This window comes from Varanus komodoensis, unplaced genomic scaffold (genome assembly GCF_004798865.1).
Source record: "Varanus komodoensis strain SLA01 unplaced genomic scaffold, ASM479886v1 scaffold12, whole genome shotgun sequence".
In the NCBI taxonomy this organism is placed as follows: Eukaryota; Metazoa; Chordata; class Lepidosauria; order Squamata; family Varanidae; genus Varanus; species Varanus komodoensis.
In genome coordinates, this window is record NW_025335349.1 from 7,183,921 (window position 1) to 7,202,197 (window position 18,277).

Genomic DNA, 18,277 nt, shown 5'->3' on the forward strand with positions numbered 1-18,277 from the left:
GCATCTGGCCTGAATGTATGTTACTGTTGTCCACTATGACTGAAAGAATTTGTATTTTTAAAAACCTGGTGATAATGGCTTAGGAAAAGAATGTGAGCTTGCTTTTCAATCTTCCTGAGAGCTTATACTCATTCTGGCAGTATGAGGATTTGATCTTCTTCTTCAGTACGTTCTCTCTTCACTTCCTCATTCCCCTATTTCTCCCAAGTTAGGCTGAGATTATGCTTGGCCTAAGTTCAAACACTTGCCTTCTTGGCCAAGCGGTAAATAGCCCCAGTTGTAGTCTAATGACTAAAGCGCACTGACTCTTGGTGCAGCCAAGGGGAAACGCATACTTGTCTTATGTTTGGGTATGGCAAGCTAGAGTAGTGCCCTCCAGAAGCATGCCTGGGGGAGGAGCACTAGCACGGACATCACAAAGCTAGTCTGCGTGTCTTCTTCATTTAGGCAAAACAGCACTGAAGGATACTCAGACTCTTGTTTTTCTTTATAATCAGGTTATGTGGGTATGCAACTTATGCCGAAAGCAACAAGAGATCCTAACAAAATCTGGAGCGTGGTTTTTTGGAAGTGGCCCACAACAGCCGTCCAGTCAGGATGGAACTCTGAGTGATACAGCTACGGGAGGTGGTTCAGAGTCACCGAGGGAAAAGAAGGCAAGGCTGCAAGAACGATCAAGATCTCAAACACCCCTAAGCACAGCTGTCACTGCTGCTCCACAGGATATTTCCTCCAGTGTACAAACGGACAGAAGGAAAGGCACAGAGGTATCGCAGCAAGCTATGGGCCTGGAACAGAAGCAAACCTCATCAAGATCTCGAAGTGAACCCCCCAAAGAAAGGTAATGCTGAAACCAATGGACCTTGCCCATGTAACTGTAGGAAGACATGACAGTTATAATCCTAACCAGTGGAGGCTGTTGTTGTAAATATAAAAGTTCCAAGAGTGCTTTGGTCATTCTCTGGCGGAGCACAGAGAATTTATTGGCATTTTAATATTGGCCATTAGCCGTAAGTTCTCTAAGACATACAAGACTGTATATGTCATCTACAGGCTTTTAATATGCTCCAGTTTTAATAATATTATTAAAAATAATATTGACCAATTAATCACCACCTTGTTCTGTCAGATATCTTAAAATAAGTTAAGCAAGCTGATTAATCAATTCATTTTTATATATACTCTATGGGATCAAGAGAAGGGACATAGGTACTCAGAAAACAACCATGCAAATGTTAGCGTATTCTGTTGCTGCTTTTTGCTGTGCAGCCTTTAAAAGAAACATCACATGGCATCTGTTTTTGGTGAAAACTAATGCCAGGGTCAGTATCACACGCATGCACACACTTTGCTTAAGAGCAGGAAGGAAATTCAGCAGGTCTTGGGAACGATAGGTAAATTCTAAGAATTGGATAGCAGGGGCATGGTTCTTACCTTTAACACAGAGGTGGTCAAGAGTCCCTCTTTATTTCTCCACCTAAAGAAGCTTGGCACTGCTCATATAAGAAAAACCCTTGGCAACCTTTTAAGGAACACCAACACCTGCAGAATTTTCCCATCCCCTGACAATTCATTATATCTTTGAAGGACATTTTCCCCACTCTTCAAAACATACAAAAATCTCTGAGTCAAATATTTTGGCCTAGGACTAGTGGAAACTCCATCAATGACAACAAGAAACAATATTTTGGGATGTTCTATTTTGTCCTGCCTGTTCATATTACTTCCTTGGAATTCAGCCACTATGTAGATGGTGGTAAGCTTGCCAGGAACTTGATGTTCTTTTGTAAGAGGGAAGATGATAGAGTTCTTGGAAGACCCAGTTGCTCAAGTGGAGCTAAGGCAAGGTGGGAGAGTTGTTAGATCAATTGTCTTGGCTTATGTGTAACTGCAGTCAAGTGCATCTTAATTAGGCCATAAGCTGACTGAAGAACATTGGTTTCTGATCAACAGTGAACATTTTCATGCTTCAGACCCCCAACATTATAAGCTGCAAACCAATATTAGTTTCCAGAATGTCATTACAACTTCTTTCACAGATTGTTTGAGATGTGATTCTCACTTTAAAATTTCATATGGTCAGAGCCATATTCATGTAGTGAAGATATATGAATCTTGTTATGTGAAACAATGGCATGCCTTTTATTAAGCATACTATATGTTTCTGAAAGAAGAAGCGGAGTTCATTTGTTCATATGGATAAGACAGCAGACATATTGGCACTGGTAGTTTGATGCATAATGTCTGATCCTGAATGAACTGTTGAATAACCAAACTGTTCCTAAGTTCTTTTTTAAACTCATTCTCTAAAGGAACTTTGAACTTACAAAAGCAACAGGAATTCAGAGATTAATGAACACAGCTTTATTGGGTTTATTTCAGCATATGCCTTTTTCAAAAGACAATGATGATGGTTAATGAGTATAAATATTAATGAGTGTAAAGAAAAACCCCAACCCTTTCTTTAATCTTTTCTGTGGTTTCTATGAAAGAGGAGTTTGGTGGGAAGGTACAGCACGTGTTTGCTATGCCAGGCATTGCCAGCACCAGGGTTTCTGGGGCCATTGCTCAAGTCTGCCTTCTCACTGCCATTGTCATTAGCAGTCCTTGCTCCTCCCCCTCTTTTTCATAATGGACCCCACTTCTTTGCTTGCCAGGCAGAGAGCCAGTAAGTGTGAAGGCAGGGCATCTGCTGTTCCTCCTTTGAACCACCACCATTGTCTGGCCAGAGCAAGAGGCAGATGACCAGCTGGGATACAAGAGAGATGAGGAGGAACAAGTCAAGATGAGGAGGGGCTCTTGCCAGTGGGGACCTTGGCAGGTGCTGAGCTGTGCCTACTTTTGATGCTGGCCCTGGCCCTGGCCCTGGCCCTGGCCCTAGCCCTAGGGCTTCACAGAGGGCTTGGGACAGACACCGTGGTCCCTTCTGTTGCCCCTTACAATGATCCATATCTTATTGGTGCTCTGGGGAACAGTGTTGTGGGGCTGGGGCAGGCTCTTTTGCTTTGGGGGAGGGTTGAAACAACTGGCCCCAGTTGTCCCCTGCCCCCCAACAACCCTGGCATATGCAGGTTATTTGAGTTCATCCCTGGCTTTTCCAGGCAAGGGAGGGGAAATTTGTTCTAGTCACTCTGGACAAGGCTTTCTTAACCTTATGCTCTTTAAGTGTTATGGACTTCAGTTCCCATCAGCCTCCCCCAGACTGGGCAATGATCAGGACTGCTGGGAGAGGTAGTCTTAAACATTTGGAGGCTTCCAAATTTGGGAAGATTGGTCTAGATAATACTGAGCTAGATCGGTTAACTCAGTATAAGGAGGTTTCCAATTTTCCTACTCTGCTTTTTTCTTTTTCTTTCTTTTTTTGGTATCTAGTGTGACACCATTTGCACAAAATTGGCTTGACCACTTGCTTTGTGTGATTTGTCTTCTCATTTCTCTCCCCTTGCCCCCAATCTTCACATCAGGAAAAAGACAACCACCGGTTCTGAACAGAATGGAAAAGGTGGTCTAAAAGGTGAGCGCAAACGTGTGCCCAAATCCTCACTTCAGCAGGGTGAAGGACAAACAGAGGAGAGGGGATCAAAAGAAAGACATGATGGTAGAAGATTAGAGAAAGGGAGGTCTCAGGACTATTCAGACTTTCCACCAGATTTTGAGGAAGGCAAAGCGGTAGATGAAGAAAAGCAAAAGAAAGAAGATGAGTATCACACTCGATACAGGAGTGATCCAAATCTGGCAAGGTATCCTGTAAAGCCCCATCCTGAGGAACAACAGATGCGCATGCATGCAAAGGTTTCAAAAGTGCGGCATGAAAGAAGACACAGCGATGTTGCCTTGCCTCATACAGAAGTTGAGGAACCGGAGGTGCCCGATAATAAAATAGGGAAGCACTCACCATTGCAAGGAACTCAGGACATAAAATCTCACCCGGATGCTCAGAGACCATACACGATAGAAAGAACAGGTGATGTAAGAATTTCCGTCTCTAAACAATTAGGTAACCATAGCCCACCAACTCCCAGGCATAGTGTGGTTCCTACGGAGCACTTAGAATCCAAAAACCACGATTCCTTTAAAACACAGAGTCGCCTAGATCCTAGCTCTGCTATTCTCAATCGGAAAGCAAAGCGGGAAAAAATGGAGACCATGCTAAGGAATGATTCCCTTAGTTCTGACCAGTCAGAATCAGTGCGACCATCTCCTCCAAAGCCTCATAGATCGAGACGAGGTGGAAAGAAAAGACAAATGTCAGTCAGCAGCTCTGAGGAAGAAGGAGCATCAACACCTGAATATACCAGTTGTGATGATGTGGAAATAGAAAGTGAAAGTGTCAGTGAAAAAGGTAAGTTTATTTTTTTACAAAGATTTAAATATGTGCATATATTATGTATGGGAAATATTCAAGCCAAACATGCCTTTACTATCACAGTTTAATGCAATTATCCAAAGCAGGGCAGGTTGTGTTCTGTTTATGGTTTTTTCACCATGGTGTTTTATGGGAAGACATAAATGAGTTGTATGCAGTGTCAGTCCAGTTTCAGTCCCAATCATTTCAATAAGTTTTCTCTCATATGGGCTACAGCCCATAAATTATACATATCAGCTATGATGGATAGATAGTTTCAGAATGGCTTCTCTCCCATGCCATCCATTGCCAGGACCACTCCCCACATTTTCCTTCCCCTTTGAAGTTAATTTTGGATGTGGGCTAGATGGCAGAGAGTGTTAGGATTGGTGTGGCAGAGTGACTCAGCTACTGGGCAAGAATATGGGGGGTCCAGGTTCAGTCCCCCATTTTGATCAGCAGTTCCCTGCGTGGCCTTAAGCAAGTCACTGCTAAAACAGCTGTGGGGATTCTTCTGCCCAGCTCTGAGCTTCATGTTGGAGATGTAGGTACTGGTATAACAAAGAAGTTGTAGAACCAACATACTTTCTGAAAGTTTCAGTCTGGCACCTAGAACTAAGTGGGACTCAATTCAGTTAGATATACTTTTAAGTAGATTGGCACATGGTTGTGTTGCAAGTCCCACTGAATTGGGAGAGTTAAGCACGTGCTTAGCTTTCTCCCATTGGTCAATGGATTTGATACTTGCAGAATATTCAAGGTACAATCCAGTCAAAGTCATGTATTTTTAAATCCCACAGAGTAGGCTTGAAATGGCTTTATTTTTAAGATACATATCCTTGCTTTCTTTATCAAATTAAAAGCAGAATGGCTGAAAAATAAAATGTACTGCATGCACACATTATTTGTTGAATTCATTTTGACTGACTTGTACTACAATCCAGAAAGCAAGGCATGTCCAGGGTATGTCCAGCAGGATTTTTGCTTTCCACTTCCCCTTCCGAACAGCAGTTGGTGCCAGAGTACTTCTTTCCTATGAAGGAAAAGATCTGGGGATCCTTTTCTCCCCCACACATACATGCAGGCACTTACTAATGGGAAAACAACTTGTGGAGGGGGATTATTATTTTGAACAGGGCAATGACTGACAGGGAAACTATGAGGCAGCCATTTACCTTACCTTTCCCTCCCCATTTACCTTACCTTTCTCTCCCCACCTTCCACCCAACAGCTGCTTCTCCTTAGTGGGGATGAAAATGCTCAGGAACAAAAATGGCAAAACTACATATAATGTGTTCAGTTTGGCTTGAAGAGATGACTTCCCACATTATGTGGCTTCAGCCCTGGATTTACCAGGTAGTACATTCTCAATAGGAAATCGCATTCAATCTCAGCTTCCCATCTTACATTCCTGTGTGTTGCCCCAGTACAGAATAACCAGAGTTAGAGGGATAAGGAGACACCTACTAGTTATAATATGTGTCATCCTAGTCTATTCATCTTGGGAACAACAGCTGGAGACTGGAAGTGTATAGTGATGTTTGCATCTTGTATAAATCACATTGTACAGCTTTTCAGGGGAGGACCAAGTAGATAAATAAGCATGTTACAATAAAAACTGAATAATTGATCTATGGGAATTCTGACCTTGTCTAAACATATTCTTGGATGTAGTCTCCAATGATTTCTACACAATGGCCATGATCCATTCCAGCCACAAGAAAAGAAAGTAACACTCCCAGCTATACCCATATCCACAAAGTAGAAGAAATTCTGCATGGTGTATTTAGAATGGAGTGTTTGTTCAAGGTGTCTGTCTTTCACACTGGACTGACAGTGCACTTGGAGAAGATGAGGCAGCATCCTTGAGCAGCATAATAGCCTTTTTAACTTACAAACATCATACAATAATGTGTGAGAGATACTGTTAAGATATTTTGTCTCAAACTCCAACATGACGTATTTGGTTTATTTGCTCTCAGATTCTTATTCTGGCTTGACTAGCTTAAGATAACCATGAACTTCCCATGTGATAAACTGTGGCTATAATTCTCTGCACACTTACTAAGAAATATGTCCCATTGAACTGTCTGAGTTCAAACACAGCATGATTCTGAGTGTTCGGGGCAAGCATTTGAACAAACAGAATGCTGTAAAAATTGTACTGGAACAGAATTTCCCTTTGGAAGGAAAGAAACCTCTGTTGTATTTATGGCGAGAAAGCAATTTTTGATGTGAAGATCTATACCTTTCCATTTTTTTTCGGAAAGGGAAAGAAGGAAGAGACAAATCTCTGAAGTCAGCTACGGGTTTCGTGCTTGCTCAAGAAGCCAGCATTAAAAAAAATAAAATACCATATTTGGCAAAGAACTAAATAACTTTTATCTTTCATTTGCCTTGGTGTCCACCATCCACCCTGTTATCTCCAAGAGATTCAGCAAGTCCATCTTAGACTGAGCACAGATATGTTCTGGATTTCCTCAGAGAAAATTCCAGACACCATTTCAACAAGGGCCAGTTCTGAAAGAACACTTCTACACCAAGGGGTTACTTTCCATGTAATTCCTCTGTATTCATTCTTACAGCTCACACACACATACACATACAGAATGAGCCTAAAACATCCTTTATATTAATGTTCATTGTAGCATTGTTGTGTTAGATGACCAGGACCATTCATCAAAATGCATGTCTTGTTCCCATTGACCTGTCTTTGCCATCTTTATAAGGTTTACGATTTTACCCTCCTGTTTGGCAACCACAGATAGCATCACAATGTTTAACAATTGTGGACTTAGCTATTCTGTTTACACTGAACCTGACTCATTCCCAACAGTATAGGTGGTCATTTTGCATTTGTTATATTAAACAGCTATAGTGTGCTTGTAATGACTTGTAATTGTCCTTTTGATCAGTGATTTTAGAGCAGAGAAGCAGTATGAAATAGAGAAACCAGAAAAACACAGTATTTACTGATGCTACATAATTGCAGCAGGTCTACACAAAGTATCTAAACTCAATGGAATCTGGTTTAGGTCATGCCATAAGTATTTCAAATCTGTTCTTTCTCTTTGTCAGTTCTTCAGATAGGACATTAAACCTGTGGCAGAACAGATGAAATGAAACAAATTGCTATCTAGCTGAATAAAATAGCTTGTTCTTCAAGTTCTCGCTGCTCTTTGTCACACTCTGTTATGATGAGAACATTTCAAAGGAACAGAGGGCAGGCCACTGCCTGTGTTGTGGGGAACACACTGTAACCTGTCCCAACTTGTAACTGATTTGGGTAACAAAGAAAGGAAGGCAAGAAGCAAGAGAGCCATCGCTTCTTTCCTTCATCTTCCCCCCAATTTGCTGGTTGGGTTAAAACAATACATTTTTAACATATGCCTCTTTTCTGAATCTCTATCTCTGTGTGCCGCGTGTCATAGTGAGATAAATCAATGACCGAAGTTTGGAGAGAGTCAGCAAACTCATTACTTGGCTGGGGCATTGCCACTCTGCTTCTTGGGTAGTAAATAAAGGCCTCACCTGACCCATGTTTCCAGTGATCCTGGGGCAGCTCTCCTCCTGGGTACAGCAACAACTTAACTGAGAAGCAGGACCCCAATCCAGTAAAGACAACCAGAATAGGGCCAAATTAGCTAGAAGATGAAAAGAGGCCAGCTTGCTTTCCTTCTTGAAAGGTGTTCTCATTGCTGACAGAGCTCTCATGGGTCTTAGCTGTTTGGACTTTCAGCTTAGATCTGAACTTACTGGGTGGTCCATCTTTCCAACTGGCTGGTTGGAGTGGTGGGGAAACAGCCCTGTGAAGAGCACATTGCAGCAAACCAGCTTGGAAGTTACGAGAGCACAGGCAACTGACGCCTATCCAAATATGGTGGATGGATAACAGTCTCATTTTTGTCAGGGTTGATGGGAGTTGTAGATCTCCTTAGGTTTTGAAACAAGTGTTATAGACGGAACAAGAGTCTAGTTGGATCAGTCCTATCCAACATGGAATTGCTACAGTGCCAGAGCTGCTGTTTTCTTCCCTTCCACCAAGATCAGCTTTCCCCTGTTGGTGACCAGGCTGAAAGACAGGCCAGACTGCTAGAGGTAGTGTCTGAGCAGGAGAGATGCTGGAGTTAAGGCTATTAAATCCAATTCTGCATGAGGAAATTAAGGAGTGTTGTGCTGTGTTGATTTCCCTACTTGATTTCTCCTGATTCTCCTAGAAGGGACTGAAGCAAAGAAGGGAGAAACTATGAGGGAGAAACTATGGGGCCAGGGCAAGAGGTTATAGGAAAATAAAGGTTGCAACATCATGCTTATCAAGCCAAATCATTAATTCCATATTGCTGCTTGTTGACACTAAGAACATAGCATAGCAGGATATTTTTATCATTGGTTTTCCAGCTATAAATCATCTTGAAGTATATGCATTTTATGTATACTTTTGTCTGTACATTTTGTGCCTTTGTAAATGATGACCAAGTCTTCTATAAAACATAACACAGATGAATGGGGCAGTTAATGCTACCCCACCAAATTAGACAGCTAATGCTAATGCACTATATGAAGTAAAAGTGAAGGTTCATATTTCAGGCCATAGAAATGTTTTCCCTTTTTAAATAAGTACTTGAAATAATTTGATGTATTGCACCAATGATCTAAATTTGCCCAGTAATTTTTTTGAATGTTGCTTTCTAAAAAAAAAAACAAAAACCCCTGCCTACCCAACCTTTACGTGCTTGGCTAACTTTGGAGAGGGAGGGAAGCTTAGCATTCTGCCACCCTGGTGGTTGGAACACGCTTGACTTTGTCCTGTGGAAAAGCCTGCAGAAACATTAATAGTTATTATCTTGTTAATACCTCTTGAAGTAAGGGAGGTAATATTTTAAATCAGGAAGTTGTTAAGTGTTTCATATTTTTAAATGATTGATACAGGTATAACAAAAATGTTTATTTCCTCACTGTAGTTCACATGTAGCCTTCTCCACATGTAATACTAAATCATGATTTAACATTATATGCATAAGCTTGGATGAGTCCAACCCAAGCCTTAGACTCAAGTTCTCCCTTCTGTTTCTCTTTTTATGCACAACCAGGAGCAGGTCTAAGGCATGAATCGATTTAACTTTCCCCAGTTCCTGGTTTGTCATTAGTACTCATCAGCAAATGTGGTTTCAGGTAAAATCTAACAAGTGCCCAAGGAAGCTAAACTTCTAATTGGCAATTATGAATCTGGGATGTTTAAGAAAACAGAGTTTATTTTAAACCACAATGGTTTAGTATTATGTGTAAAACAGTCCACAACTGAATTGACCAGAAAACTAGGCAGATGTCCCATTTTCCCAACGTTCCATTTACTGCTCAGAGAGATGCATACAATATCAGGGCAAAGAGTGAAATGCATTTTTAATGCTTGAATTGATAGGGTATTTTAATGCAATCATTTTATTGTTGACATTAATATTTGATCCAGATGTGTACTTTCCTTTCATAATGTACACTTTTTATTTATCTTACATACAGAGAGAGAGCAAATGAGAGAGAGAGGAAGAGAAACAGTTCTTCCATTGTGGAACTGGTGTTAGAAATGAAGCCAGTTATTGGGGTAGTTTTCAGGACAATGATAACCCATCCTAGCAGAAACTCATGGTGGACTCATTGTTTTGCAGAGTACCCAAGATGGCCCTTGCAGATGATTGGTCTCATCATGGGTACTTCACTCCCTCCTCACCCTTCCCTCTCATTTTTAGGTGCTATCCCAGCAAACACCACAAAGAAGAATGAATCTCCTTTCTCTGACTGCCCTGATCATAAACCAATTTTGGCTTGCTGCAATAGTTCCTTTACATTTTTCCAACAAGGTGGCAAACACTATCTGTAGAGCTGGGTTTCACTATCCCTTCCTGCCCTTTCAAGATACCTTGTGGCACCTTGGAGGGGCTGCCTGTGCCCTCCCTCTATTTCTTATTAATTTTTATGCCTGCAAATGGATGCAATGCATTTTTAATTGTTCCTGACCTGTGACAGGGTCAAAATGGAAGAGTGTGCAGAGGTGGTCCTGCTGCTTGCTTGCAGTTTGTATTTATATGTACTCATCCAGTGTCCCAGTCAAGGCTAGAAATCCCTCCCTTCTTGCTTTCAATGGCCAGCTAGTAGAAGGTGCACCACCTATTGGGAAGGGGGCCCTTGCTGTGAGAGGCATCCCTTCTTGGCAGAAGAACCCCAGAGTCTTTGTTTCCAATGGTCAGCTCACCTTCTATAAAGTAGCCATTGAAGGCAGGGGCAGGGGGATGTCTTGGTATCCCTTCGCAATATTCTCTAAGCCTTGGCTGGAATTTGCCTCTTTTGCACTTCAGGGAACAAGCCCAGCTACAAAGGGGAACAATTAGAAGAAATAAGTAAATGAATAAAACTGGGTAACCATAGGAAACCCCTCCAAGGTTCTGCAATGCACCTTGAAGGGGAGTTTGTGCCTGTCCATTAAAGAGTTTGCAAATGTTAGCTCTCCAGCTGACTTTTAAGATCCCTCCATTTAAAAAAAATACCAGCCCTAATTGGCTAGTAATCACAGTGGGGTGAGGATGCTGCCTGTGCTAACCATCCTCAAAGTGCCAATTTGGCATTTTAGGGGTGGCTGGCAACGGCAGTCAACCAGCAGACACTTGGACAGAGCACAGACTGTTTTGTCTTGTCTTGTTTTTGCCGTCCTTGCCAAGGGACTCATTGGCTGTCAAGTCTCCTGCATAGCGGATCATGCTATTAGGTTTGGATGACACAAGCCACCATGGAGACAGTGACTCAAGAACAGCCTGTGGACAACTCAGGGTGGCTTGTTTGAAAGGACAAGCAACAGTTGTTGAAGTGGTCCCTGTTTGCATGACATGGCAACCCACCTATGGTAACAAACTGTGGTGGTTTGTCACTTCATCCTAATCCAGTCATTGCATATGTGTGTCCTTACAACCGCAAAAGGGAGAGGTTAACTAAATTTAATCCATGTGATTTTGATAAATTTTATACTAAATTAGCCACTAGATGGAGTCTGTGTAATGTAAGTTTGAACACTCATTTTCCACATACTTTAGCTACTGAATATTTTATCTACAGTTCCAGAAACATCTGTTAATTCATTGCCAAATTTCATAAAATCTTTATCAGGCTAGAGCTGTATTTGATACATAATTTCTAACAGTAGTTTTAAATTCTTCCGACTTTCTATTTTTATGCAGTGCAATGCATGCACATTCATGCTTATGAATCTGCAAAATTCAATATAAGGAAAGTCATATTGGGAGAATGCCCTCAGAATTAAGAAAGGGGTTATTTTTTATCAACTGACATAGTAACTTCTAGTTTGTTTGTATTGAATACGAGGATAGTAAGCTTATAGTTTGTTATGGGTTAGAAATACTGCATGAACGAACAATTCTGATGAAGATGGCAATATATTTTTAAAAATAGTTTGTCTAGGTTATTGTATATTATCTGTCACATGTAAATTATAGGACTTTAGTAGTTTTTGTATCCCTCTTTATTATTTGACACAAGTTAATCCTGAGACCATTTTTGTGAATTCAGTACGAAACACTGGATGAGATGGGGAATAGAGCCTGCCTGGTACATTTGTATTTTTGTCTTTGTACTTTTGACTCGGAAGGAGTACTGGCTGTGACAGTAGCACATATTATTAGATGGGAAGATTGATTGAACCAACTTTCCACCCAAAGAATGGCACACAAGATGGCTAGCAATAATAAAAATAAGAGTAAAATAAATTTAGTTAAACCATCACCAAATAGATTCAAAGCTCAATGGAGGAAAAACAACAATCTACATTAAACACACACACACACACACACACACACACACACACACACACACACAGAGCGAGAGAGAGAGCAAGCGAGCAGCTAACCCAAAAGAATAGCAAAGGAACAGTTCCCATGTCGAAGAGCTGCTTAAATAAAAATGACTTTGCCAACAAATTGAAGAAGAGCAGAGGGTGAGCCAATGTAGTCTCTTCACAGGGGGTGCCCACTCCTGGGAGCCAGCCCTTGGAACCCAGCCTGCCCCAGAACAGAGGTGAGAGGAGCAGTGTCAGAGGAACAGAGGTTCAAGCCCTGAACCCAGCAGATATCTATCTTGTGTCTTTCTGTGTGACAGTTTTGGGAGTCATATTTTTCAGCAAATCATATTTCTTCAATTAACAAAAGCAATGACCTCACTAACTTCAACAATCTATGGGTACATACAGACTCTTGTACACCTCTCTTTCCTGTGGCCTTAGAAGAACACATACAAATATTGCCCTGTATTGTCAGGACTTCTTTGATTTGTGCTATCACAAGCCTAATCATAGCTTAGCCTAGAAAATTATGATAGGGATTAGGTCATGTCACAATATTAGAGAAGTATTAAATATTATATAAAATCTGCCATTTGTTTTCTGTAGGGGCAGATGAGGTCAAAAGAAGGAGAAAAGCACTGCTGTGTAGTGCAGGTAGGCCGAGGATGGTCCGTTCAGCCCTCTTTGCTCTCCTTCCTGTTCACGTGATTGAACCACTTGGACAGAAAAGCACAAGGCAACAACTGATTAGTCTAGATAATATAAAATTTGCCTTTCATTATTGTGGATGTCTTTTTTAGGGTATGTTGTGGCAGGGGGAGAGAGATCACTATTACAGCATTCCTAATAATCAAACATCCTCTTTAGACATACAGAACCCTACAAAAACTTGCATGTTTATGTAAGCCACCTGGGTTCTTTGTAAAATGAACAAAAACTGGATATACATATCATATGATGATAATAAATATAACTTGACCATAGTATTTTTGTTTAGTTTGAGTCAGCTGCATGAACCAGTCCATTGAAGGACTTTAGATGTGCTACCCTGAGAGTGTTACAGTGATCTTGTATTTTAAATATCCTTTGGTTTCTGGTAAACTTTGAAATGATTGTGCAGGATTCTAGCCCCCGTGGAAACCTATGCATGGAAACCTGTTACCTAGATATTTTATTAAATGTTATATAAATATTACTAATAAATAAAATATATGTCATGACTGTGTTTTTGCAGTTTCCTGATTCAGGGGAACCTGCAAACTTGTATGGGGGTGACTCTTTCTTCATGTGAAGTTCCTTGATTTCATTTATTACTTTTCTGTAGTGCCCAATTGCCAAGCTCTCTGGGATGTTTACAAAGATTAAAATACAATATTGTGCACAATACAAAAAAGTTTACTTATAAACAGCAGGCATATGCCAAGAATGGAGACAGTCATAAGTCATTACTTGTTAAAAATATCTAACTTTAATGCTGATGTGTATTATTTAATTGATAAATTTATGAAAAATTACATTTAGAACAGCAAATCTAAAGTTATGTTTCCTCACAAAGTAGCAATAGCATTGAGATCTGAGCAATATACAAACACCTTTTCCCTTTTTTGCTGCATTACCTCTAGGTGGCATGGGGGTATTGAACCACTTGGACAGAAACAAGTGATTTTGACCTACTTGTGCTCCCAGTTGAGATCAGAGACCACCAGATTTTCCATAGGAAAATTGCTAATTCATGGTATCTGCTTTCAGATTCATTTCAGGGGAACTAGTCTGGTGTAATAATGAAGAGTGCTCAGGCAACCAGACTTCTAGTCCCTACTCAGCTTGTCAGTCTCTCAGCCAAACCTACCTCAAAGAGTTGCTGTTGTGAAGATAAATAGAGAGGAGAACTTTGCAAGCCATCTTGGGTACCTTGGAAGAGGAAGAAAGGTGGAGTGTAGTAGGAGATGTTATAGAATTCAGGTCCGAGCTCTGCATACCAGGATTTTCCTTTCATGTTTATCTGCCACTACATTAACTCTAGGTGGAACTGTGCTGTAGAAGTATAACACAGCTAAGGAAAATATATTTTCTTTCACAATACTCCATTTTTCCACTATCCCCACCCACAAACATGAAAGTGCTCTAAAAAGGAGAAGGTAAATTGGAGGGCTACAATATCACCCAAAGAACCTGAAAAAACTTACATAATGAATGATGAGGACGCAACAAAAAGTTCTCTGTTTCCCTTCCTAGTGGTTTTTTTGTTTTTGTTTTTTTGGAATAAAGAGCAACTTCATAGGAAAACTTCACTATGGTGGTATAAAACTAGTGCTAGGGATGCCCATATACGTGGACAACCATACCAAAAGATTTGCAGTGAGAGCACAAAGTTCTAAGGAGCAAAATGGGTGGCTCTAGATGTTCTTGGTAATTTTGTAATTTTGGAGAGAAAAGTTTCAGTGGATGGCTGTGGATACTAATCAAATTGTAGACTGTTAAGACAAAATGCTGAGGCAGTGAGAGTGAATGGCTCATTGCAGGAATTTGGAGGCAGAGGGTAGAAGAGAGAATGGGTGGTACTTTGACATGAGAAGGATTTAGGGGATCTCGATCTCTCTCTCCCTTCCCCCTCTCTTTGCTTGCATGTGGTGAAAAATGAGGCAGATAAGAAGAGCAGGTTGATGAGGTAGAGGTTGGAAACAACTTTGGAGGTGAGAACAGGGCCAGCCCAAAACATTTTGCTGCCTGAGGCAAAGGAGAAGAGGGTGCCTCCTGCCTCTTGCACACCTAGAATACCACTAGATTGGCAGTAAGCCCTTTCCTCAATGTAGTGCCAGGGCAGCTCCCTCCACCATACCTGGGGCAGCAAGCTGGCTTAGGGGATTCAGACAGACTGGCAGACTGCTGTGGCGCCATTCCACCCTTTGCTACCTAGGGCAGCCTAACTGCTTTCTTGGTAAGTTTGGCAAAGTAAGTCAGAAGAAGGCAGAGTTTAATGGGTCACATAATAGAAAGAGATGAGTACAAGAATGTGTCTATCTTTCCCATTTTGGGAAGAGGTCAAGATAGTTGGGGAAGGGCACAGGAAAGGGTGTAGCAGGCAGATTGTGGCAGTCACTTTCAATTGTGACTTTGAAGGAGGTGTTCAGGTCCTGGGTGGAAAGCAAGAAAAGTGCAGGAAAAATACATGACTTAAGAGAGTGTCAAAGGTAGCGAGGATGGTATGGGTAAGGAGGGCATAGCAGTTTGGTTGACCAGGAAGTTGAAAGGGGAGGGTGTGAATTCAGATTTTCCATCTTTTTGTTGATGTCACTGTGCTTAGGCGGTCAGTTTAAATACAGAACAGATAGGCCTGTGTGGGATGCAAAGGCCAGAGGGACAGTGGGGTCAGATCCGTGAAAAAGCAAGAGCGAGGGATGGCATCTGATGAGTGAATAGTTACGACGAAGATTTGGATGGAGAGTGCAACTTAACAGTGCTACAGCACTGATCCATTGACGGTCCCAGAAGAGGTGAGACACACAGTGGTTAGAGATACATAGAAACAAACATAGAAACAGAGCGAGTCAGAAAGGACCTCCTGGGTGATCTAGTCTGACCCCCGGCTCCAGCTGGCTCCACTCATGACATGCCTACCTTGAACACGCTCACCGATAGGCCTTCAACCACCTCTCATGGAAGCAGGGAGGTGGTTGAAGGCAGAGATGATATGCAAAGGTCACATTCTTTTCTATTGAAAAGAAAAGGTCATGGCAAGAGAGGAGAGACAATCCTACAGCAGATCAGTCAGAGACCGGAAGTGACTCCAAAAAGAGCTGGGGGTGAATTCCTTTTGGATCAGATTGAACCTCCACTGGTGTCCAGGCTAGTGTTGGGGTGTGTGTTGTGTGGGGGAGGTCAGGTTTTAGTTAACAATGAGGAATTACAGGGAATAAGAGAGCAACTGTTACAACTATAAAAGAGCTCTTTCTTGGTTGGATTAGTGGTATTCCCAGGCGGGAACATGAAAGGCAGTGAAGGAAGGAGGCCAAGCAGAGTGATAGAAATAGTTGGGGAGTAGTTGCAGATGGGTGCTGTGGTGTTGGAGGCAGCAGAGGAAAACAAGTGGTAAATACAGGGCCAAGGGTAGATGAATGAGCCAGAGAACCCAAGGGAGCAGGGCCTTCCTAAACTTGGCAAAGAAATGGAATTGATGGAAAGACAGTAATAATTCTGCTGTAACATCTAGATTATCTTAACCATTGTTTGCTGCTGTGAGGAGTGGCAGGGCAGAGCAAGCTAGACTGGGCTAAGTCCATCAGGCAAAGCAACGAGGACAAGAGGCAAAGGTCTCCTTGGACGTCTTACTGCTCACCTTTTCTCTGTACACAGAAATGCCCTCAAAGTCCCCAAAAAGCAGAGTATGGACAGCATAAACTTTTGCACTTGCCCAAGGCCTGCCATGGCCAGCAGTTTGGAGAGGCGTCCAGCAAATGCATACCTTTAGCCCAGTCCAAAATGTGCAGCTCTTGCCTTTGCATCAGGCAGCCTGAGAGGAACCCTTCAGGAGGTTGTGTTTCTTCTCTCTTCTTCAAGTTGCAAAACTTGGCTCACGTCCAATGAATTAATGGTGCTCAGATTTTATTTTGTGCTGTGCCCATGTTTAAATTCAGTAAAATTCAGTCTAACTCTACTGAACAGAAAGAATGGCTGCAGCGTTATTATGGATTACATTGATTTTTGTGCTTCTGCATTGCATTGCTCTGTGTCAGGTAGCAGTGGAGGAAACATTTATTTTTCCAATCTCCATGGGGAACAAACAGTATTTTTGGTATCTTGCCTCATGAGCTGGTTAATTCGTGTCTCCTGAAACCATTAAGGATGGTTTCGGCAGAGAGCTTCTTTAGCATTGCACAGAGCAGGTATAGATTAATGCAGTAATCAATGCTCTCTCTACACTGCAGAGATTTGTATTGATGATGGTTGTAGCTCTTCTGGCCTTGTTTGGTGTCACTGTTGTAGAATGTTTGACATTGCAGAATAATTTGGCATAGACTCAGGAGACAAGGACTTCCGGGATTTTTCTTATAGACCTGTTTTGTACTGATTTGTTTTTTGGGTGGTTCCCCCCCTCCCCGTTGCGGTTTCGGGTTTGCTACAGTCGCAGGCTGGAATTCAGCAACGGGAGCTGGTTTTGCTTATTAAGGCTCTCTGAGCTGATGCTGCTATGTTTGCTGGTTTCCTTCAGTTTCTTCTACATACATTGCATTCAGGGACAGGTAAACTAGTGGTACTGTCAGAATGAGAGACTGTGGGTATCTGTAAAATATTATTGCCTATAAGTTTGAGTTTGTGATGAAGTACAAAGCATAGTTGCTTTTTGAATGAAAAGCACAGAGCCATTTTGCTCTTGAGGGTTTCCTTACATTCAGAATATTATCCTAGATTTCTTTTATATTTGCATTTTAAAACAAAAATGATGTCTAACATTTTTCGGGTATGATTATTTTAACCATGAATGTGTGGGGATTTTTTAAAGAATTAGACAAATGACCTGGCTGTAAATGTATTTCTGGATCAGTGTAAATCTTGCTTAGCTATGAATAATATTGCATGTTGGAGAATGGAACAAGTAAAGATTACAGAGCTTTTGATGGTCAGGGAAAATATAATCAATTCAGATATATTATTTTTAGCTAATCTGTTTGGCAGAAGAGAGTTGATGTGCCCTGCATCTCCTGAGTCGTGTTGTGGTTAGTAAATTTCATAGCCTTCATTCAAATTATGATATGTGGCTTGCGTATTATCATGTAGTATGATTCTGGATTTTTTTTTAATACCGTGGGTTCTATTTCATGTATTTTATGGTTCAGATATGGATACAGTTGTGACTTGATGCGTTATAGAGCAGCTGAATGCCACGAAGCCAAGGACATAAAGCAATCCGAGTCAAAATCCCTTTGATAAGCTCACTGACAATACCATATTTGCCATGAAAACAATTACATGAAAGATAAGGTAGCAGAGGGGGTGAGAGGGAGGGAGGGAGGTGGACGTAGCAGTGGAGAACATGTTCTTGAATATTATTGTTGAAGTATCTTTACAATTATGCACTGTTTAGAACCTCTGTA

The 18,277-nt window shown here is 41.4% G+C and overlaps 2 protein-coding genes across 6 annotated transcripts in view; both read left to right on the forward strand.

The window, feature by feature from the left end:
* Window positions 1-500: 500 nt before the first annotated feature.
* Window positions 501-12,162, forward strand: LOC123019011 (regulating synaptic membrane exocytosis protein 1-like; the record flags this gene model as incomplete). Its single annotated transcript, XM_044421448.1, has 3 exons — window positions 501-841; window positions 3,465-4,346; window positions 12,147-12,162. Coding segments are annotated over exons 1-3 (1,239 nt in total), but the record flags the coding sequence as incomplete, so codon positions are not given.
* Window positions 12,163-17,373: 5,211 nt separating this feature from the next.
* The window catches only part of RIMS1 (regulating synaptic membrane exocytosis 1), a 146,135-nt gene continuing 145,231 nt past the window's right edge, over window positions 17,374-18,277 (forward strand). For all 5 annotated transcript variants that reach the window (XM_044421657.1, XM_044421656.1, XM_044421661.1 and 2 more), the window contains exon 1: window positions 17,374-17,425. In XM_044421657.1, coding sequence (XP_044277592.1) covers window positions 17,374-17,425 — 52 coding nt within the window. The remainder of the gene's footprint in view (window positions 17,426-18,277) is intronic.